Raw genomic sequence first — 24404 nt, 5'->3', positions numbered from 1 at the left:
AACCAGACAAGGATGTCACAAAGAAAGAAAACTACAGGCCAATATCACTGATGAACATAGATGCAAAAATCCTCAACAAAATACTAGCAAACAGAATCCAACAGCACATTAAACGGATCATACACCATGATCAAGTGGGGTTTATTCCAGGAATGCAAGGATTCTTCAATATACACAAATCAATCAACGTGATACACCATATTAACAAACTGAAGGAGAAAAACCATATGATCATCTCAATAGATGCAGAGAAAGCTTTCGACAAAATTCAACACCCATTTATGATAAAAACCCTGCAGAAAGTAGGCACAGAGGGAACTTTCCTCAACATAATAAAGGCCATATATGACAAACCCACAGCCAACATTGTCCTCAATGGTGAAAAACTGAAAGCATTTCCACTAAGATCAGGAACAAGACAAGGTTGCCCACTCTCACCACTCTTATTCAACATAGTTTTGGAAGTTTTAGCCACAGCAATCAGAGAAGAAAAGGAAATAAAAGGAATCCAAATCGGAGAAGAAGTAAAGCTGTCACTACTGTTTGCAGATGACATGATACTATACATAGAGAATCCTAAAGATGCTACCAGAAAACTACTAGAGCTAATCAATGAATTTGGTAAAGTAGCAGGATACAAAATTAATGCACAGAAATCTCTGGCATTCCTATATACTAATGATGAAAAATCTGAAAGTGAAATCAAGAAAACACTCCCATTTACCATTGCAACAAAAAGAATAAAATATCTAGGAATAAACCTACCTAAGGAGACAAAAGACCTGTATGCAGAAAATTATAAGACACTGATGAAAGAAATTAAAGATGATACAAACAGATGGAGAGATATACCATGTTCTTGGATTGGAAGAATCAACATTGTGAAAATGACTCTACTTCCCAAAGCAATCTATAGATTCAATGCAATCCCTATCAAACTACCACTGGCATTTTTCACAGAACTAGAACAAAAAATTTCACAATTTGTATGGAAACACAAAAGACCCCGAATAGCCAAAGCAATCTTGAGAACAAAAAATGGAGCTGGAGGAATCAGGCTGCCTGACTTCAGACTATACTACAAAGCTACAGTAATCAAGACAGTATGGTACTGGCACAAAAACAGAAAGATAGATCAATGGAATAGGATAGAAAGCCCAGAGATAAACCCATGCACATATGGTCACCTTATCTTTGATAAAGGTGGCAGGAATATACAGTGGAGAAAGGACAGCCTCTTCAATAAGTGGTGCTGGGAAAATTGGATAGGTACATGTAAAAGTATGAGATTAGATCACTCCCTAACACCATACACAAAAATAAGCTCAAAATGGATTAAAGACCTAAATGTAAGGCCAGAAACTATCAAACTCTTAGAGGAAAACATAGGCAGAACACTCTATGACATAAATTACAGCAAGATCCTTCTTGACCCATCTCCTAGAGTAATGGAAATAAAAACAAAAATAAACAAATGGGACCTAATGAAACTTCAAAGCTTTTGCACAGCAAAGGAAACCATAAACAAGACCAAAAGACAACCCTCAGAATGGGAGAAAATATTTGCAAATGAAGCAACTGACAAAGGATTAATCTCCAAAATTTATAAGCAGCTCATGCAGCTCAATAACAAAAAAACAAACAACCCAATCCAAAAATGGGCAGAAGACCTAAATAGACATTTCTCCAAAGAAGATATACAGACTGCCAACAAACACATGAAAGAATGCTCAACATCATTAATCATTAGAGAAATGCAAATCAAAACTACAATGAGTTATCATCTCACACCAGTCAGAATGGCCATCATCAAAAAATCTAGAAACAATAAATGCTGGAGAGGGTGTGGAGAAAAGGGAACCCTCTTACACTGTTAGTGGGAATGTAAATTGATACAGCCACTGTGGACAACAGTATGGAGGTTCCTTAAAAAACTACAAATAGAACTACCATATGACCCAGCAATCCCACTACTAGGCATATACCCTGAGAAAACCATAACTCAAAAAGAATCATATACTAAAATGTTCATTGAAGCTCTATTTACAATAGCCCAGAGATGGAAACAACCTAAGTGTCCATCATCTGATGAATGGATAAAGAAGATGTGGCACATATATACAATGGAATATTATTCAGCCATAGAAAGAAACAAAATTGAGCTATTTGTAATGAGGTGGACAGACCTAGAATCTGTCATACAGAGTGAAGTAAGTCAGAAAGAGAGAGATAAATACCGTATGCTAACACATATATATGGAATTTAAGAAAAAAAATGTCATGAAGAACCTAGGGGTGAAACAGGAATAAAGACACAGACTTACTGGAGAACAGACTTGAGGATATGGGGAGGGGGAAGGGTAAACTGTGACAAAGCGAGAGAGAGGCATGGACATATATACACTACCAAACGTAAGGTAGATAGCTAGTGGGAAGCAGCCGCATAGCACAGGGAGATCAGCTCGGTGCTTTGTGACCGACTGGAGGGGTGGGATAGGGAGGGTGGGAGGGAGGGAGACACAAGCAGGAAAAGATATGGGAACATATGTATATATATAACTGATTCATTTTGTTGTGAAGCTGAAACTAACATACCATTGTAAAGCAATTATACTCCAATAAAGATGTTAAAATGAAAAAACAAACAAACAAAAAAAACAACCCAATTTAAAAATGGGCAAAGGACTTGAATGGACATTTCTTCAAAGAAGATACACAAATGGCCAATAAGCATGTGAAAAGATGTCAACATGACTGATCATCAGGGCAATGCAAATTAAAACCACAATGAGGTTTCACTTCACACTCATTAGGATGGCTATTATAACAATTTTAAAGATCTCTAAACAAGAAAACAAAACAAAACAATTTCTACTACAGAGGTTGAGAATGTTTCCAGGAAAATTATGTACTCTATAATACCCCCTCTATCTCTTCCTGAGCACATATGTGAAGTTACTTTCTTACAGAATAGCCTTCAAATTAAAGAAAATTTTTTATGTTGTCAAGGATAGTGTTTTCTCTTACCTAGTCTGGCAATCTTAATCTTTTAGTTCATTGAAATTTAATATAATTACTATTATAGCTGGGTATATGTCTACCACTTTATTACTTGGTTTCTATATTTACCATATGTTTTATGTTCCACTTTCCCCTCCTTCTTTGCTTTCTTTTTGATTAGACAAATATTTTATGTTATTACATTTTCTCCTCTTAACTTACTTTACCATTCTTTAAGCGTTTACCTTAGAAATATCAACATGCAACATTTTTTATTTAGTATATTTTTATACAAATGATTACTTTCACAATACTGCTAGAATTCCAACTAGGATTATTTTCATTCTTTCATAAAAAGTAGTTTTAGAGCTTCCCTGGTGGCGCAGTGGTTGAGAGTCCGCCTGCCGATGCTGGGGACATGGGTTCGTGCCCTGGTCCGGGAAGATCCCACATGTCGCGGAGCGGCTAGGCCCGTGAGCCATGGCCGCTGAACCTGCGCGTCCGGAGCCTGTGCTCCGCAACGGGAGAGGCCACAGCAGTGAGAGGCCCGCGTACCGCAAAAAAAAAAAAAGTAGTTTTAGTATGTTTGTAATATCCTTTGCTGGTGAGTCTCCTCAGCTTTTGTCTAAAAACATAGTTATTTCACCGTCATTTAAAAATTCTTAACATTTTTTGATTTATTGAGGTATAATTAACTACACATATTTAAAGTGCACACTTGATCTGTGAGGCATCACCACACTCATGATAATGAATATAACCATCATTCCCCAGAGTTTCCTCCTGCTCTTTCGTAATCTCTCCCTCTTTCCTATCCCTACCATTGATACCTCCATCCCTAGATAATCACTGATCTGATTTCTGGATCATATGGTATATGTTCTTTTCTGTTGGCTTCTTCTGCTCAGCCTAATGTTTTTGAGATTTAACCATGTTATTATGTTGTGATGGTTTATGTGTCAACTTGACTTGCCCAAATAGGATGCTCAGATAGGTGGCAAAACATTATTTCTGTGTGTCTGTGAGGGTGTTTCTGGAAGAGATTAGCATTTGGTCTATTAAGCTCTATCTCTGTGCAGCTTTCTCCTCCTTTGTACTCTACCCCATGCATTCTGCATTGTTGGTCTTTGCAGACTTACCAGGCTGGAAATTCTCAAGGTATTCAGCCTGGGCAATATTAAAGGGCTCACTTCATTTGTTTCCTGTATTTCAGGGATTACTGTCCTTCACTGCTTGGTTTTGAATGTCTAAAAACCATTATTTAATATATTTTGTCTGGATCTTTGGTTGTGAGGATAAATCTAGTCCCTGTTATTCTATTTTGACCAGAAATAGAAGTCTCCTGGTAATTTTTGATTGGATGTCAAATATTGTGACTGTTTACATCGTTGAGTGCTGGATATTTTTGTACTCCTATAGGTATTCTTGAGTTTTGTCTTGGCATGCAATTGTTTGGGAACCAGTTGACCTTTCAAGAATTTTTAGTATAGTTCTTTTGTGTCCCATCCCGCATTAGTCCAATACTTGACAATGTCTTGGGACCATGTGCTTCAATCAAGCCCCTTTTCTCTAGTTAGTCTTTACTACCTCAGAACCAGGAGACTTTGGGAGATTTCACTCTGCTTTTTATAAGCTCTCATGCTAGCTCTTAAGCCTTCCATGCAGTGCAGACTTCAGTAAGTGTCCTTTAGGGAAAACTAGCTGTGCATCTGATGCCCTTCAAGTTTTCAACTCATCCCTCTATCACCACATACCCACTAAGAGCTTTGTTGGTTTCACTTTACCCCCAACAGATACCCTCTGCCTGGGCAAAGCTCAGTCCTCAGCCCATGCCCAGAATCAGCAAATAGCTACAGGGAATAAGATGGCTAGTGATCTCAGTTCACCTTGGACAGTTGTGTTCTCCCTCATGAACGTTAGATCATTTAGTCCTGGCTGCAGCCACAGTTCTTTGTTACATCTAAAAATAAGATGCCACTCTCAGAATCCATTCTGTGCTCAGACTGGCTCTTGATCAGGTAGATCCCTGGATTGTCAAATTCCTTTACTCTCCTCAGGTATCCTAACTCTAGGTCATTCTCCCAGACAACCTACAGGAACCAGCTCTGCTAATTGGGGGAGAAAAAGAAACACCATCTTCAGGTTGCCACAAATGTTTCCATTTGTGGGTACAACAAAAGACTCCGAACATTCAAAATATCTCCAGTCTGTCCCCTGACCCTCAGAAATATTTTCTGAGATCCCGTTGAATGTAACACCCATTCCACTACCCAATCCCAAAATATAACTTGTAACTGTGACCCAGACTATTGTAGTCTATGACAAAGATCCCTGAAAACAAGAACTAAGTTAGGTCTGTAGTCATAGTTTTGAGGATCAGTTGGCCTGGAGTTAAGACTTTTACCCCTAAGATCTAGGTATACAGGTCTGCAGTAATCTTTGTGGCTCTTTCAGGTGTTTAGAATTCTCACCTGATCTTCTCATCCTAAGCTATCACTAGCAGGAGGGCTTTGGAAGTTGTAGTGAAGGGAAATTAGTTTTGTAGTAGTTGAGAATTTGGTGAAAAACTACTTTTGGTTTTAAAATATCATATAGCATATGGCCTTGTGACAAAGAACCTTGCCCTCCTCCCTAGAAAGTCAATGAAGAGAATACTCTCAAGACAGGAGTCTCCTTCAGCATATGACTAAGTGCATGAAGAATTCTTACTGGTAAAAGAGCACAGAAGTTCATCTGTAAGTGCCCTGGAGCCAGGGAATGGGTTAGGGAAAGGGAGGTGGTACTCCAGATCTGCATATGTGCTGCTGGATGAATAGTGACCAAATAGGGCAGCGGAGAGACTCACAATGTCTCCCAACCACCTGTGTCATGGGTAATTGTCGATGCAGGGGAGGAGTTTGTAAGGGATACAACAAAAGATCCCAGATCAACTGGGCCAGAAGGAAGCACTTTGGAAAGCATATGTCAGTGCAAGTGTGGGTCTTGACAGAATTCTGGTGCCATTTTATTGTTTCAGTGATCAGGGTACATGACGTTTAGGAGACCATTCTGTTAGTGCCTGAGTCCACGTTACACCTACCACTCTCTACCTCTGGTTTGCAGGCAGTCTTTTGACCTGCTGTTGAGCTTTGAGGTTAACTGTTTTGGTCCATTTCTACTATCACATGTCTTCATTACCTGTCCTACTTTACATCTCCACTTCTCTCTTCAATTCCCTCTATTCTTCTCACCCTCTAGTCACTCCCACAGTGTCATTCCCTTCTCTCCCTTGAGGAAATTTAACTCAGTTAAATCTTTACAGCAGCAAATACAGGGTAGCCTTGTTGTGTTATTTGAAGAAAAGTCCAGAGACCAGCTATGTAAAAACCCCATGAAATAAAGGGATGGAAAATAAAAAGGATATTATAATCATGGCCCTGAACAAAGACATCTGAGGGAAGTGATTGCTGTCAGAATGAAGTATATAACCTGCTTTCAAGTACATATCTGACAGAGAAAGAATGAGTAGGGAAGTTCCAGGATAATGGATATATATCTCTGGATATATGTTAGAATCACCTGGGGAGCTTAAAAAAATATAGATACCTGGATACCATAGCAGAGATTTTCATTTAATTGGGGTGGAGGTAGTAGATTGGGCATCAATATTTTTATAGAATCTGAATAGGTAGTATTAATGTCAGCCAGGGTTGAAAATCATTAGACTAGGATCTCAGCTAATCCAGCACAGGATGATGGCTAAGTGTGCAGCTTACAGAAAGTGCTAAAAATCAAATCAGAGTTTGCATTCCTCTAGTTAATGTTGGCATAGCCTGGAACAAGAAGAAGAGGAAAGGTGGCAGATGCAGGGATGACACCATGTGTCCCATATACCTATTACTTTTCTCTTTATTCAAAAGTATCTGTGTGGCAATTTACATTCTTTAGATCCTGAGGCTAACTGAGTGGATAGGTCTTGATGATATAATCAGTAATCAATGAAGAACTCAAATATTATTGCTGTATAATACTTTTATTCAACAGTTTTATGGAAAAAAACCCCTCACATTTCTGTATGTGTTATATCACATAATTTTCAGACATGTCAGAGTCCGGTGAAAAATTATATTTGGAGAAAAGCTTTAAAATTCATTCTTGTATGCCACTCCTTTGTGAAATACTGAAAAGCAGCTCGGTATCGCAGCACTAAAGGTTACAAAAAGCACCATTTAAAGGAGGACTCACATGTTTAATTCCCTTTATAGTCTTATTCCCCCTTTGTAACAGAGCTGTACTCACTCAAAATGCTTCAGTGTAGTAACAACCAACATTCTCCAATTTACCAAAATTTAAACAAGTTTCACATATGGGGCCCAGTGTGGAGATTAGGATTAATCAACATTAGTGAGCTTTGGCTGTTCTAAAACCACAACCTGGGTAGGTGTTCTGTAGATGGGAATAGAAAAGAAATAAGATGATGAACACATAATATAATACTTATAGTAGGTACCTCCTCGACCATTTTAACCTGACTATAAAATCCACATAGCATTTAGTTTTTCATATCAGTCTTACTGCAAAAGCACTGTGCTACACAAAATTCGACTCCAACTAATGTTGGAACTAAAACAAAATTTAATTTTTAACAGAACTTATTCATTCAAAGCACAACTGAGGGGCTTCCCTGGTGGCGCAGTGGTTGAGAGTCCGCCTGCCGATGCAGGGGACACGGGTTCGTGCCCTGGTCCGGGAGGATCCCTCATGCCGCGGAGCGGCTGGGCCCGTGAGCCATGGCCGCTGAGCCTGCGCGTCCGGAGCCTGTGCTCCACATCGGGAGAGGCCACAGCAGTGAGAGGCCCGCGTACCGCAAAAAAAAAAAACAAAAAAAACAAACAAAGAAAAGCACAACTGAGTAAAGCAAATCAAGACAAAGGCCAAATTTGAATCCTAGAGGGATTCCACTACGAAGAATTGGATTTCGTAAATAACAGACTCTTGGAGTTCTTTCCTTTTCTGTTTTCTTATAATTTTTAAAGATTTGGCCTTTTTACTCCAAAAGTTTGAGTTCATTTCAGAAATCACAGCCCTTCAACCTCCAGTTGTGACTGGTGCTTAAGGAGAGACAAATGCCTAGATCCAGAGTTTTAAAAGACCCTAACTCCTATCCCTCCCAGGTCCTCCATCCCATGGGTAACTAGAGTCAGCAGTTCCTAGAAGACAGCAACAACTTGGCTTTAAGGATGAGTCACAATAATGCAGGAACCAACTGTGTATATGCTCTTAAGCCTAGGCCCCATATCACTAGAACGTGAGGATTTAGAAATCTCTGAGAATAGAATGTATTTCAAACATACGCAAACATAGACTATTGCATATCATTTCTAGTTGAGGTCAAAAATTTAAAAGCTCTACCTCCCCAATTAAAAGCAGGGGATTCTATCATTAATGTGTCTCCTTCATTTATACCCAGATTAATATAAGCCCAGTGTAGAGGTAACACTTCTTTCTGAATTTAACTTCATTTTAGAAGCATATGTGGAGTACCAACACTTTTCAAAGATTTTATCTCAGATCCATTAGGTCTATGAGACTAGAAATAATTGGGGTGAAGTGAGTGGGCCTGGGTTTGTAGGATCCTGTCAGAAACCTCTCTTGGATTCTTCTTTTACAGAGCTTCTTTACCATATATAAGCACTGTTTTAAAAAAAAGCCAACACTGTTGAGGCCAGGTATGACCTTCAGGGCTTTGCCTACAGTGATTAAATCCCATTCAACTCTAAGCTTAAAACAAGCTAATAACCATGACACAGAAGTTCTCCTTACCAGCAAGATGACTAATATTTGTTTTAGGTAATGTTTGACTTTAGACCCTGGTAAAGTCTGCCTGACACATAAAATTAAAGCACAACATAGGATAAAGTGTAGAAAATAGAAACAAGAAACAGATTTTTTATACCGTAAGTTCTGTACAATGAGATCCAAAGACACCAGTGTATGTTTGATTTAATTTAAAAAAGGATATTTTTAGTTCTGAGTTACTTAAGCCTTAACTTTCCTAGTACCACTCCTCAGCTCAGTTACTCTTTCTTTTTCCCATAACTCCTAAACCATGATACAGTTCAAGAGTCAGCCCTCCCTAAGAATTACATTCTTACTCTTTGACTGTGAAACTCTTAGAGGCAAAACAAATTAAAAAAAACCCTAAAAAATTTTTTTTCCTTTATTCATTTTCAAAATCTGTCAAATTCTTCTGCAGAAAATAAACTATCCCTTTAACCAACATAAAAGAATGAGTGAACTGTACTCTTGGGTACCTTCCTCCCTCCCTCTCAACCTTCTAGAACAGTGTTTAGGGGACAGACTGAGAGTATGATAGAAATTCTCAATGCCATGGTATGTTATCAGCAGTACAGAGAAGGGACAGGGCTGAATGAGTCATCATCCAATTCCTCTTACTGATCCCTTTCCATACCAGCTGGTAGGCTCCAGTTTCACATCTGGCTGAAATATTACCTCAGAATTTGGAAAACTGACACTTTCTATACATTTCCAGATTAGAAAGATCTGAAGGTCACCAGCACCAAAACCTACTGTCACTGGAGACAGACCCATTTCACAGAAGCCTCTGGCCTGAGAGAAATTGAAGGAATCTCTTTTCCTGCCACACTCTAATGATCTATCTGTGCAGAATAGAGATTTTAATACAGGAACACAGAGACAATTACATGTCAATACTGCTGACAAGACATATGAGTACAACAAAATATTCTAGGTGACAACCAAGATTTTAAATTCTCCTAAGTGGCCCACTTGTTTAATGGGTAATGGAAAAAACAAAATTCTAGTATAACTGAAGACAATGTAGATCCTGAGAGTTGGTAGTAACAGAATTTGGCCTGGATTTTTAAAATGGCACACCATTCTAAAAGTGATTGGAACCATAAAACGTTCTCCACAAAAGGTGGCCTTCAGTGGCTAAAGCAGTATTTACTCTCAGCAATTAACCACCAAAGCACTTAGCAATTTGCATTCCCAGCAAGACAACAATCCCATACCCTACTGCCTCACATCTAAGAGTTCTACATACCAGAAGACAACTGTATCAGCTTTACATGGGAAAGACAGGAGGTAGCTAATTTACCTGTGGGTGCCCTTTCAGTGGGGCTGGGCTCATCTTAGCAGTCAAGGAGCCTCTCCAGCAACAAGTTTAGCCGACTTCAGTATTGAATGTTTGGCTTGCATTTATCTGTAATGGAAAAGCCACAGAAACTTGGGGAAAAATATCTTATCTCTGAATTTCAAGAGTGGATTGAATAGATACTTTTTACTCCACAAATGGAAATCACTGACCCCACTTCATCAACAAACACTTTCTGGAAGATATAGAACAACAAGATAACTGTTAGCATTTAGTGCATGAAAGGGATAGTTTTCATGGCTGGGAACACCAAGGGTAATTTCTTGCCTCTTGGCCTAATGAATCCTTAAGTTGAGGGACCCTTTTAGGTGCATGAAATGACCGTGAATGGGTCTGTATCTAGAGCAATGTTTACTGTAATGATGTACAGAGTCAGCCTTATTAATGTAAGACTGTAGGGGGCCAGACTAGAGAAGAAAATATTGGGAGCAATTTATCATAAGCCTGAAGTTCTCCAAATGCAGTCTCTTAAGACCAATGAAATTTTTTGCGGTATGCGGGCCTCTCACTGTTGTGGCCTCTCCCGTTGCAGAGCACAGGCTCCGGACACGCAGGCTCAGCGGCCATGGCTCACGGGCCCAGCCGCTCCATGGCATGTGGGATCTTCCCGGACCGGGGCACTAACCCGTGTCCCCTGAATTGGCAGGCGGACTCTCAACTGCTGCACCACCAGGGAAGCCCGAAAAGGCATTTTTTGATAAAAGAAAAATGTAGGCACATAAAAATCTTCCAAGGATGAAAGACATGAAAGTTTTCCCTGGCTTCACTCCCACCTTCAAAGCTATCTGCTCTGTGAAAGAAAACATGGAAGCAGGGCCAAACCAGGTGGGAAAAAGTATGGGAATGCCAATACAGCCTAAACTGTGGCACCAAACCAAAACAAAAAAGTAGACCTGCATTCTGCCTTTCATAAAATGCTGAGCCATATTTTCTTCAGTAGAAGTTAAAATAAGTGGTAACAAAGTGTCATGGGCCTGTGCTGCTGAGCTTAAAAAGGAGACTTTCTGGCAGCCCTAGTCTGTAAGGTGGGTCAGGTCTCACACAGCCTTTTTTTTTGTTTGTTTGTTATTTTGCCGTACACGGGCCTCACTGTCGTGGCCTCTCCCGTTGCGGAGCACAGGCTCCGGACGCGCAGGCTCAACGGCCATGGCTCATGGGCCCAGCCGCTCTGCGGCATGTGGGATTTTCCCGGACCAGGGCACGAACCCGTGTCCCCTGCATCGGCAGGCCGACTCTCAACCACAGGGAAGCCCTCACACAGCCTTTGAAAGGGGTCACTTACCCACTGAGTTTTGTGTTAGGCAAGAGTCAGATATAGGATCTGAGGGAGGTTAACAAAGCAAGAATGTGAAATGAGAGGAAAGAGGGTTCTTGTGGGGTACCTGGTATCATATAAAAAACACAGATTGTGCACATACTTTGGGAATACAGAGAACCCATGCAAGAAAAGCTGCTCCTGCAAGGAGGCAGCTGTAAGTAGGGCAGCACTCTGGCACAAGTCCATCCCTTGGAGAGCCAAGGTAGCAGTGATAGAATCTCCACCCAACAAGGATCCTGAGAGTTTGCTCTTCATTCACTTTAGGAAAAAAGCTTCCTATAATGGTTCTTCCTGCAGCTCTCCCCAACAGATCTTGGTGAGTTCCCACAGGCAGAGAGAATACATCTAGCTAGGAGGCTTCCATTAACTTTCCTCTCGTCTGTGTGTGTGTGTGTGTGTGTGTGTGTGTGTGTGTGTGTGTGTGTATGATTTTTTCTTAAAATAAATTCCATGAACTCCTAAAGCTCTCATTTGCAATCAAATGCAAAAGCAGAGCATCCTACTCAGAGGCTCTGAAACACACATATTAGCCTCAAAGCAAATCAGCCTTCCAGTCCCAGGTAAGACTGGTCTAGTCCAGAAAGGCAAGGGAGATGCTTCTCCTGAATCCTGGGAGGCAGGAAAGAATCCCTTCAGATGGGCTTATACAGCAGAGTAGTGACATACTTCTTCTTGTAGCGATGGGTTGCGCTAAGGACCATCACACTGTCCTGCAAGGGAAATAAACATATGTAGTTAATTCACTAGTTCAGGACGTAGGCAGCTGTTCCCAGCCATTAATCCTTCACAACTGCTCACTTTTAACAGAGTTAGTTTGATATTATAAAAAAAAAGGTTGGTTTTGGATTCAAATCAATTTAAGTTTTGATCCTGACTCCTACTGTTACTCTATTTGTGACCTTGAGTAATCTACTTAATGTCTTTAAGTTTTTTCTCATCATTACAAAGGATAACACCTATCATTAATACGGCTCTGATGATTACATGAAAATATCTGACAGAGAAAGTAGGTGCTGAAAAAATATTAGTCTCCTACCTCACTTCCTTCCCCACCTCACATTCAAATATTGGGCTTAAAACTATAATGGAAAAAAAGGGCTTCCCTGGTGGCGCAGTGGTTGAGAGTCTGCCTGCCGATGCAGGGGACGCAGGTTCATGCCCTGGTCCGGAAAGATCCCACATGCCGCGGAGCCGCTGGGCCCGTGAGCCATGGCCGCTGAGCCTGCGCGTCCGGAGCCTGTGCTCCGCAACGGGAGAGGCCACAATAGTGAGAGGCCCGCGTACCGCAAAAAAAACAAAAACAAAAACAAAAAAAACAACTATGATGGAAAAAAGAAATATCCTGATATCTATCTCTAGAAGGAAGTCTTAAAAGCAATGAGAAAAAAGGGCAGTGATCCTTTTGAAAAACCATTTCCAAGCCCCATTTAATACCAGGGATGAACTTTAAAAAATGTCATCTCTGATCAAGAAGTGACTCAGGAATCATCTTCTATCCTTGAACAAAGTGGACCCTAAAATCCTCCTTGGAAAGACACTCAATCCAATGGATCAATTCCAAACAGCTTAAACAATCTGAGAGAACCAGGGATAGGTCAAGGCCAAGCTGAACCACAACAATCAAGACCTTGACCTGGGTCAGAACCAGTGTGAAGAGTAAGAGGTACCATTTCCCAAGCAGTGTTACAGACCCTGGGTGTACCACAGAAAGAGATGGCAGACCTGTGGACATCACCTGATAGCCAAAGAGCAGATACAGGAGGCAAAATTCAGTTAGATCACAAAGAACCCAAGCAAATCCAATTAAGAAACCAGTGCCTCTTCCTATTTTCCTCTATATTGTATCATCTACAATGAATACTTCTCAGATTGACATTCTGTGACCACAGTATGCAGATCACAGCCTAAAAATGACGGAAGCAAGGCAGGTAAAAAATTCAACTCCAGAAAGAGTTTGGTGGAAATGAGAAGTGGGTGAGAGAAAGATCTACTTGGAAGAACCAGCACAATGGTCTCTAGGAAATGGACATGGAATAAGGACATGGAATAAGGATGGGAGGACTGGACCTCAGTCCTCTCTCTTGTACGTATTGGCAATATGACCTTCTATGAGCCTTAGTTTCTTTATCTATAAAACAGGGTTAAAAAATACTTATCCCACAAGGTTATTATAAAAATTATATTCAATAATATATATTTAATAAGTACCATGTAATCTGTTAAAGACAGCTGTATCAGTGATTTCCCTAATCTGGCTGCACATCTAAGAAATATAAGCAGCTTAAAAAAATTACTGAGGCCCATCCTAGATGCACTTATTCAGAATCCCTGGGGATGGAGCCTTTGAATCTATATTTTCCCAAACTTCCCCCAAGTGATTCTGATGATGTTCAGCTTAGTTTGGTAACTACAGAACTATATAAAATATTATTCCAATAACCAGACCACAAAGACATGACAACACTGAACAGATATTTTCAATCCAGAATCTAAAGCAGCAGAGAAACCAAGAAGCATTCTAAGAGTTGGGACGGGGATGGGGGGGACAGGGCAAGTCTGGTCACATTTCTCCTTTAAGTAGTGTATAGGAAAGATGCAAGCACTTGGGTATATATGACTCAGGCACCTGAAAGCAGCTCATGTCCACCTTTAAAAAAGTGGAAGCCTTAATACCACATTCAAGCATTCTTTGAACTGGAAGGTAAACTTGCTTTTTCTGTAAATGAAATCCTAGTACTATGAACTCGAACTTAATTAAGTAGGTGGTGCAAAGGTTATAGCTACCCAAAAAGAAACAGGAAGCAAAAAAGTCCATTCAATCACAGCACAATTCAGCTAGCCAGAACTCAGATATCAAGACTAAAATTTAAAACAAACAAACCCACTAGTTAAAGAAAGAAACTTCTTCTCCTATAATTTGACCATTACTGCCAGCTTCAGCTTCAGTGAAGTAGCAGAGCAGTAGCCACTAGGGAACACGTGTTCAACTCTCCCCCTCCAATCCTGGGGAACTATGTGAAGAACCAGGCCCACCACTTACCTTAATGGACAATGCGTAGAGATGGTTCAGCATAACATGATTGGGCTCGGGGAGCAAGGCTGGATCACACTAAGAGGGGTAAAAAAAAAACAAACCAAAAAAAAAACACACTAAATGGGGTTAAATGCACAATCCTAAACCAGTTTTTTCTTCCTCAGATATCTTTGGGTCGGTTGAGAAACTCAAAACTAGAATGTATTATTTCTTTCAAATAATGCACTTATCCTAGTATATATAAATAATACATTCTCATTACAGAAAATCAGGAAAATTCTGAGTCCAGGGCAGAAACCCTTAGCCTCACTACCTATTCATCCTCTTAACAGATCTTGCCCACAACACATATAGAAGATTTGTGTAAGAGGCAAAAATAATCTTAGTGGGAATCAAGTGAATTGACTAGAAATGTAAATTATATGCAAAATATACTTCTTTTGGATATCCCCAAATGATAAATACTCCTTATGTTGGAATAGAAGTCTTAGAAACTGGTTCTAGCAATCCATAGCTCTGAGCCTGATATATTAGGATCAGAAGACACCTATGAATTTTGGTAACAGTATTTGGAAAAGTCGCAACTCAGCCCTGGAAAAAGGAACTTGTAAAGCTACTGATATGTACGTATATGATTTATACTCAACACACCTTTGTAATAATCCCAACCTCTAGGATTACTACACTGTAGCTCAAATGGTCCTAGTAACCCCCAGATGCCCCAGCAATACTCTCAGGATACTCACAGATATATTAGTGTCCTTGTTAAGAATAACTTGGAGAAGGTGAGGAGGCAGGATGGGTGGGGATTTGAATCTCTCCTCTGATCGAAACACATACATTTCTTGACCATAAGGCCCTGGGGGTGAGCTGGAAAGGTCTGGAAGATATTTATTCAAATATAAGGGAAAGTTGGAGAGCTATTAAAGACGCATGAAAAAACTGTCAGTACGTGGCAGCTAATATTAAATATGGTAGAAGTCAAGAATCATAAACTTGTGACTTGGGTCTACAACTGTAAGGCAAACAAAGAAAAAGTCTGCGTCATCCTGAACATAAACCATGAAGTTCCTCAACGTGGTAACATGACGTGAAGGATAGGGGAGGAGATGAGGGGTAAAAGATGTAGGTTCAGGGAAGAGCTACTCCATTTATCAATTGTATGACTTGGGACAAATCCCTCTTCTATAGTCAGTTTCCTCATTCATAAAATGAAAATAACAATCTCTGCCCTATTTCACAGTGCTTTTATAGGAATCAAATGAGACAACAGATGTGACAATGCCTTATAAACTATCAAACAATATGAAAATATTAGATTTGTTCTTTTTTCCAGTCAAGCAACAAGGTTATAAACTTTAAGACTACTGATACTACGATGACTGCAACAAAAAAGAAAAATTAATAACAATGTAGTCGTCATTAGGGGAATGCAAATCAAAACCACAATGAGATACCACTTCACACTCATTAAGATGGCTAGAATAAAAAAAGACAGACAATAATAATTATTGGCGATGATGTGGAGAAATTGGAACCTTTGTATTGTTCCCATTGCTGGTTGGAATGTAAAATGGTGCACCACTTTGGAGAACAGTTTGGCAGTTCCTCCAAAAGTTAAGCACAAAATTACCATATGACCCAGCAATTATACTCCTGGGTACATGCTCAAGAGAAATGAAAACATATGCCCACACAAAAACTTGAACACAAATGTTCATAACAGCATTATTTGTAACAGACAAAAAGTGGAAACAATCCAAATGTCCGTCAGCTAATGAATGGATAAATAAAATGGTATATCCATACAATGGAATTTTATTCAGCCATAAAAAGGAATGAAGTTATTATATATATTACAACATGGATGAACCCTGAAAACATTATGCTAAGTGAAAGAAGCCAGACACAAAAGACCATGTAGTGTATGATCCTATTTATATGAAATGTCCAAAATAGGCAAATCCACAGAGACACAAAGTAGATTTGTGGTTGCCAGAGGCGGAGGGAAGGAGGCAATGGGAAGTGACTGCTAATGGGGATGGGGTTTCTTTTGGGGGTGATTAAAATACTCTGGAATTTGGACTTCCCTGGTGGTCCAGTGGTTGAGAATCCGCCTGCAAATGCAGGGGACACGGGTTTGATCCCTGGTCTGGGAGATGCCACATGCTGCGGAGCAACTAAGCCCATGTGCCACAACTACTGAGCCTGCGCTCTAGAGCCCACAAGCCACAACTACTGAGCCCATGTGCCTAGAGCCCGTGCTCTGCAACTAGAGAAGCCACTGCAATGAGAAGCCCACACACTGCAACGAAGAGTAGCCCCCGCTCACTGCAACTAGAGAAAGCCCGCGTGCAGCAGTGAAGACCCAGCACAGCCAAAAAAAACAAAACAAAACTCTGGAATTATATAGTGATGATGGTTGCACAACTCTGTGAATATACTAAAATTTACTGGATTGCACACCTTAACAGAGTGAATTTTATGGCATGTGAAATTATATCTTAAAAAAATGGAAAAAATGTATGCAGACAGAATAGAAATACACAAAAATGAAGAGAACTATAATTTTTTGCTTAAAAATTTTTAATGTTTTTTACAGTTTCTAGTGAAAAGGATTTTAATAACCAGTTCAGCATAAGAACTCAGATTTCTATTAAATATACGTGGGGCAAAAGAAAAGAGTAGCAAAAATACTGTTATATTAAACAATATCTTAAAAATGTATAGAACTTGAAACTTTTCAAAGTACTCTCAGTTATTTTGTCATAGATCCACAAAAACACTCTTTGCAAGTACATAGAACAGTTTTTTTTTTTTCCCCTTTCCATCAGAAAAAAAAATGGTTAAGTCATTTACCCAAAGTCACATACACGGCAAAGATGGTTACTGAGTGCAGATTAAAACCCATTATCTGAAGATTCCTAATAAAATGTATTCTAAACCCTACCTCAGTGGATCAGGAAATTGGGTGAAAGTGGGAAGAGAGAAATATCAAAAGTATGCTAGTCCTCTTTCTCTATAATTATGATTATATGTCTATTATTCATTGGTTGCTTTGCTAGAATCATATAATGCAAAAATTTAGAGTAACTAGTGGCCTCATCATTCAATTGAGTATTTTTAAACTCTTCTAAATCTCTGCGCCACCAGTTAAGAACAATGTCCAGCCTTACTTTCTGAGCTTACATAATGAAAACAATATCTTTGTAATTTTCCTAAACAATTATTATACTATTGATTATTCTTTTAGAAACTGCATAAGCCACTCTTGTGTCCTGAGATTCTAATATGCCTCACTTCAGGTACTGTGTCTCCTCAGCTGTGAATCGCTGAGAGTCTAAGCCTCTGATTTTACTGATAAGAAACCAAGAACCAAAAAGGTTGAAGGAGTTGTCCGTGATGCAAAGCTAGTTAGTAGCAGAGGCAGGCTTTGAACTCACAAGGGAGAAGTGTGCTTACTGGAAATACAGTTCTTTAGACAGTCATAGCCTTTATTGTAAAACAACAAAATTGGTAACTGTGAGTATGGATAGCAAATCACTTTTCTGGTTTTCTAGCTAATGTAAGGAGAGATGAAGGCCTTGGAAAAAGCATTGGGAGAAACAAAAGGATACAAGTCTTTTCCTCTACGAAGGGATTTTTTTTTTAACCCAAAACTTACAAAACTTCAGTTAACATATACACAAAAGAAATGTGAGGTTTGGGAACTTCCCTGGTGGTCCAATGGGTAAGACTCCATGCTCCTACTGCAGGGGGCCCGGGTTTGACCCCGGTTGGGAACTAGATCCTGCATGCATGCTGCAACTAAGTCCACCTGCTGTAACTAAAAGATCCCACATGCCGCAACAAAGAGCCTGTGTGCCGCAACTAGGACACAGCACAGCCAAAATTATTTATTTATTTATTTATTTATTTATTTATTTATTTAAAGAATTAAAAAAAAGGAAATGTGAGGTTTTTATAACCGTTTTCCCCCCCAAAACTGCCATATATTTACGGCCCTATAAAATTATAGAACTGCCAACTGAGCTATCAAACTAGCAGGATTAAGCTGAGGCAGCTAAACAAGGCATATGAGACACAGCTAGCCCCTGCTAGTTGATACTCTCAAAGGTCAATGAAAAACTTGAAATATTACTAGAAAAATGCTTTTTAAACTATAGACTATAGCCTATTAGTGGTTTATAAAAAGAAGGATAAAATAGAAAATAGAGTACTTTACATGTAATAAAGGCAAATATTATACTGTAAGACGTGTGATTGTTGTGTGTGTGTGTGTGTGTGTGTGTGTGTGTGTGTGTGTGTGAGTGTGTACTGGGTTACAGTGTAAACCTACTGGTTAAAAAGTCTGAAATCAAATACACTAGACAGATTTTTTTCTTGAAGATGGGTACCTAATGTTTATAGGAGAAACATATACATACAATTCATAAGATTCCTAAGGAGAAAATGAAAAAACAAACAAAAACCACTCTTGGGAAGAAACACGCATTATAAGAAAAACAGATCAAGAAAGAGCAAATACTACAAAATTACCTCGACATGATGTCTCTGAGCTTTCCATTGAATCTAGCTTTAAAGCATCAAACACCTCAAAATCAGATTTCTTGACATGGATCAAATTGTTAATTGTGCCAAGCTGACTGGTAACCACAGGCTGAAACAATGAATGGAACAAAAATTCATGAAACCCCATTTCAAATACATCTCTTCTATTCAACTCTCCTCTTTTTAAAAGGGATCATACTTGGCACCACCATCTTTTATCAAGAAAGAAATCCAACAGTACAGGAACCTATCAATCCTGACTGCAATGATGTTTGACACCAAGGGGAATGATAGTTTAAAGGAGACTGTTAAGTCAGTGGTTACCCTCGGAGATCAAGGCCTTACCTCTGATGGATCATGAACCCACTGTCCATCCACAAAGAACTTGTACTGGTGCTCTCCCTCAGGGAGGTCCAGGATGGCAACAAAGTCATTATGGCTACAGAAGAAAACAGAAAGTTAAATAGGCCAAATTTCTATTAGAAGACAGAATATAAATGTAAAAACCACGAGGCAATCACAATATCATACCAATGATCTCCCGCATTCTTAAGTGATTGCAACCCCTGTAGTAAAAAATAATTTATAAACCCATTCTCCTTTTTTATATCACCTTGAGCATGTATTTGCTGGCCCCTCCCAATAACTTTAGTTCTTAACTAATATCTGGAAGAGAACAATAAAGATGTTAATCCTCCCGAATGCTCCACCTTAGTACAACTACTTTGCTTCAGCAAAACAGATCCTTCATGAATGTAAATAAGATAGCAAGTAGGTTCAGGATAAGAAGTGCCTCAAGGTACCCTTCCCACATTTTGGTGAGCAGATTCTAGAAAATTACCTATATACAAAGGGCCATAACCAGTTACATAATTCACTGTTGCTCTGAAAGCAACAAACAACATTACTACCTAGAACTTTACAGTGTGTTTTGTTTTAGTGCAGAAGTCAGAGCAACTGGACTCACGCAGTTATGGAAGACTTCCCACAAGCACAGAAAGGACTTGTGTTAGCACAGTCCTAAAGAAGTGGTAAACTCTGACTCACTACGAGGTTAGAAAAAAATGTCACAGATAATACTTATTGGTCACAGAAAATGTTCTAGAGAGAGTCCCTAGCAGGTGGAGAGGAGTAGTCCAGCCAGGTCTCTCTCCTGAGAAAGGAAATCAAGTCTCTACTCCTGGACCCTGTAGACTCAACCAAGACACTTGTCTTCACCTCTTAATCAGTGGAATCTTGGCGCTCCAATTGTTGAAGGACCCAGAGATGAAGACCTCTTTGCCTCCTTCAGACCAGCGGATAACAGTGGGCCGGGCCTGCTGTGTGGGCTTTACGGAGTCCTCCAAATCCTGCTGCCATGATACAAACTCTTTGTCCCCAGGGAGCTGTAAGAAGGATTAGGTCATCCCTAAATTGTGACCCAGGAATTCTGAAAAGGTCACTCTCCTCCCTAGGGCAGAGAGGGGTGCTACGTTTCTGCTAAGGATTAATAAGCCTTGAAAGTAGCAACTAAATCAGATTTTGAACAAACTATAGAAAAAGAACTCATCTAGGACCAAAATGGTCAAATGGCTTATGCTCAAAGGCTACTCAAATCACAGCCTAACTTCTGAGTCTGCATATATCACTCATTCTTTCAGAGCCTTAGGATTTCCCTTAAGAAACAAACAAACAAAAAACCTTACTTCCTCTTACCAGATTAACTCAAAGGCAGACAATTATGATATGCTTCTGAGTGTCTCTTAAGAGAAAAAATATGAAAATAAAGTATGGTTCTACAAAAAATAATTAAGTTAACCACATGCAAATATGAGCAGCTCTCAATTTATCAGGTGTAATAGAAATTAGAGATGCTAAAATTCATAAGTAATTCATAATCTCTACTTTAGTTAACAGGTTACAAAAGGACATTAAAAATATAAAAATCAGATCATTGGTTTCATAAATTTTGAGAAATGGTTATGAAATCTTACTTGCTCACCTATGCCAGGTTTGTACTAGTTATTTCAGGAGTAGGGATGAAAATTCTGGAGCCCCAAGAAGCATCAGATCAAAAACACAGTTTCCTTTAAAAAAGTGGTTCCAATATCAAATGAAGTATGTTGGATTCCGGAAAAACAACTGACTCCTTACTTAGTTTCTTTTCATTACCATCCTTCAGAACAGGAATTGGCAAACTACGGCCAGTGAGCCAGATGCTTTTACAAATAAGCTTTTATCAGAAAATAGCCACACTCATTCACTTACTCATTTTCTACAGCTGCTTTCATGCTACAATGGCAGAAGTGAGTAGTTGTGACAGAGACTGTATGGTCCGCAAAGTCTAAAATATTACCTACCTGGCCCTTTATAGAAAAAGTTTGCTCACCCCCACTTCAGATTGGCTTAAATGACTTTGGTAAATAAGACTATATGGTACCAAGCCAAAATATTACCAAATAAAATAATGTGGGTTTTAAAAAAAAAGGACTAGTTTATTCATTTGGGTTTTACTTTCAAAATGGCCGAGGCAGACTACCTTCCATACTGTCTCTCAGTATTCCTCAAAACTACACTATGAGATACCAGTAGCAGCATAATCCAAAGCAAGCAGAGAAAGAGAATTGAAGGAACTTTCACATTATATAAGGAAGTGGCTTAAGAGAAAAGTTTGATCTCCATTTTCTCAAAGCAATGAACTCTTATTTGACAGGCTGCATTAGAATTACAGAAATGTTTACGTATGCCTAACAATTACATATGCCTCAGATTCTGATTCAGCTATAAGGTCCGGGAATCTATTTTTAAAAAGCTTCCCAGACAATAATACTGAAATTATATTAAAAATAAAGAAAGAAACCTCATCTTTAGAGATACATCCTAAAATATTTACAGATAAAGTAATATTTGATATGATGGTCTGGGATCTGCTTCAAAATAATTGGTGGAGGAAGAGTGGATTGGGGTATAGGTGACATAAATTCATTTATGATTTGATCATTGTTTAAACTGGATGACAGTTAATATAGGAGTTCATTACACTGTTCTCCTGACTTTGAAACATGGAAAATGTTTCAAATTTTCTATGCAGTGTTCAAACAAATCTCAGGTGAGTCTAATGTGCAAATAGGACTGAAAACCATTGAACTAGTAAACCGAAGAAGGCTGGCATTTGAAGCAATGCAGGCCCGCCTGCCACTGTTTCTATTACTTACTTGTATGATTTAATAGTTTCAGTTTAGAATCTGAAAGCTACAAACTATTAATATGCCTAGCTTTGGAAGAAAGCCCTTCCATGTATGACATGACATTTCTGTGGTAGGCATGAGTGCAGCTGACTAGCAAAAAGATTGTTTACTCCAAGTTAAATAGTCAGCAAAATCATCAGGAAAAGAGGCAAAACAATTAGAATTATAATTGAAAAATATTTAAGTGAAATACTGAGGGAAGAAATAGAGTAGATTGAGAACTATAAAATCTTAGATTTGGAAGTGACCTTGGGAATTATTTGAACCAATTTTCTTATTTCACAAATGTCAAGCTTGAGGTAAGGGAAAGAATGATCCAAAATAGGCTCCATTTCAGATAGAGCAACCTGGCTTTTATTCAGGACGCCGATTACTGCAGTCACAGTTTGACACATACACTGTACTTAAATCCTGAGTCATCAATGTAGGAAACGGGTAAAAATCCAATCACCTTGAGAAAGCTCTGAAGAAGTAAATTCAGATGGCTGAGGAGAGGGCCCAAATGTTGAGGAAGAAGTCCTGAAGTGGGAGAAGGAAGAAAGGAACGAAGAAGAAACCCCAAGAAATCACCCTCACTTCCCTTTGTGCTTATGTTCTCAATTGTGATCCAAGAAAATAAACAGTAGAATCCACATTTCATGTGTTATCAACCCGGCAAATTATTCTCTATTTACAAGAGTAAATAAAATAAAACCCCAGATGGGTGGGACAGGATGACTGATAACATCAAACCTACCCCAATCTCCCCAACCCCTCCATTTTTCTACTCCATTCTAGTCAGACTACCAGGAGGAATTAATGTATTTAATGACTACAACTCTGAAAGTGATTAGAGACATTCGAATGGTAATTACATTGCTGTCAGCTCCATCTATCCTTTCTGTAGGGTGAATACAAGTTGCCACTTTCCTGAAAGTCCTTGATTGAGAGCAAGGTCTTCAGGGCAACCGTGGGTTGTCCATTTTCAGCCGCGGTAACATTATGAAGTACCACCGGAAATTAGAGAAACCCTGGAATGATTTGCTCTCCCACTTGAGAAGCAGCTGGACGTGAAAGAAGCAGCTCAGCCAAGACAACTGTAAAGTATGAGATGAAAACTAAGCAGTCAACCAAATAATGTCCTTTATTGATCCCCAAGACTAGAAGAAAGTATTCATATAAGCAAGTGGTTGCTGCTCACAGCCATGCCAAAGGGGAAGAGGATCTGAAGTGATGAGCTCTCAGAAGGGCAAAAATGATACGGATACACAACAGTTATCAGGAAAAAGAAATTCATTTACCTACCTCAAGGCAAATGTGAGGAAATGCCGCCTATGGTCAGCAACTCGGGTAACCTACCCTCTGAAGTTTTTCACCAGGGCTCACGACCTACAAATTCATCAGTACTCTAGAAGAGGGTGCCTGTTAGGAGAACCAAGGGCGACCGGGCGGAGGTTTGTTGGCCTCATCCTAAAAATGTGGCCAAAAGAGTAGTCGAGTAACAAGAACTCCGCCTCTATCCTATTTTGAGACAGCACCGCGAAAGGAATTACCACTCAATATCTCCGTCCCCGAAAAAAGCCTTTAATTCTAAAAACCGTAACCCAGGTCAGTGTGATAAGAAAAAATCAAAATAGGGAGGAGGAACCCTGACACCCAGACTACTGCAGCATCGCCACCAACTGGGGGCGTGGGGGCACTCACCTTGGAATCCGGCAGGCTGAAGACGCTGGGGTCATCGGTGCTCCCCACCATGATCTTATGTTCCTTGCCCGGGGCATGGCCGCCGGCGCCCTCGGCGCGCGCAGCCTTGGCGCCGTGGCGCTCCCCGGCCACCCGGTCGCTGGTGGTGTTTCCCATGGCGGTGCAGCTCGAGTCGGGGGCCACCTGCCGTGCGGAACAACACGGGGCTAGGGACACCCCGGCGGTCGCGTCTGGGGAGCCCCTGGCCCCGCCCCTGCGTCTGGGGACCCGGGCAAGGGAATCCCCGCCCCAGGAAAGCCGCGCGCAGGGGAGCCCGCCCTCCCTCCCTGGCCGCCAAGGAACCCCCGGAACCCCCAATCCCCCTAGTTGCCCGCTGCTCAAGAAACCCGCTTTCGGAAACTCCCCCGCACCCTC

At 40.0% G+C, this 24404-nt stretch overlaps 1 protein-coding gene across 1 annotated transcript; it reads right to left on the bottom strand.

Moving 5' to 3' along the window:
* Nucleotides 1–11924: 11924 nt before the first annotated feature.
* PRKAB2 (protein kinase AMP-activated non-catalytic subunit beta 2) lies at nt 11925–24167 on the bottom strand. The gene is made up of 7 exons (XM_007445873.1): nt 23991–24167; nt 20299–20465; nt 19426–19519; nt 19069–19189; nt 15276–15409; nt 14536–14604; nt 11925–12205 (listed from the first exon to the last, which is right to left on the bottom strand). The coding sequence occupies exons 1-7, from the start codon at nt 24144–24146 to the stop codon at nt 12128–12130; spliced, it is 819 nt and encodes a 272-aa protein (XP_007445935.1). The 5' UTR covers nt 24147–24167; the 3' UTR covers nt 11925–12127.
* Nucleotides 24168–24404: the final 237 nt, after the last annotated feature.

The sequence above is a fragment of the Lipotes vexillifer genome, unplaced genomic scaffold, assembly GCF_000442215.2.
Source record: "Lipotes vexillifer unplaced genomic scaffold, Lipotes_vexillifer_v1.1 scaffold1480, whole genome shotgun sequence".
Taxonomy (NCBI): domain Eukaryota; kingdom Metazoa; phylum Chordata; class Mammalia; order Artiodactyla; family Lipotidae; genus Lipotes; species Lipotes vexillifer.
Note: the sequence above shows the minus strand (reverse complement) of the source record. Positions and strands in the feature narration are given on the sequence as shown.

Coding starts and splice junctions, on each gene's coding strand:
- PRKAB2 (XM_007445873.1), bottom strand. CDS start 24,146: ATGGGAAACACCACCAGCGACCGGGTGGCCGGGGAGCGCCACGGCGCC. Junction 19,520..20,298: donor AAGATTCCACTGATTAAGAG/GTGAAGACAAGT, acceptor TTTCTTCTGTAG/CCATAATGACTTTGTTGCCA. Junction 15,410..19,068: donor CTCAGAGACATCATGTCGAG/GTAATTTTGTAG, acceptor AATATCTTCCAG/ACCTTTCCAGCTCACCCCCA.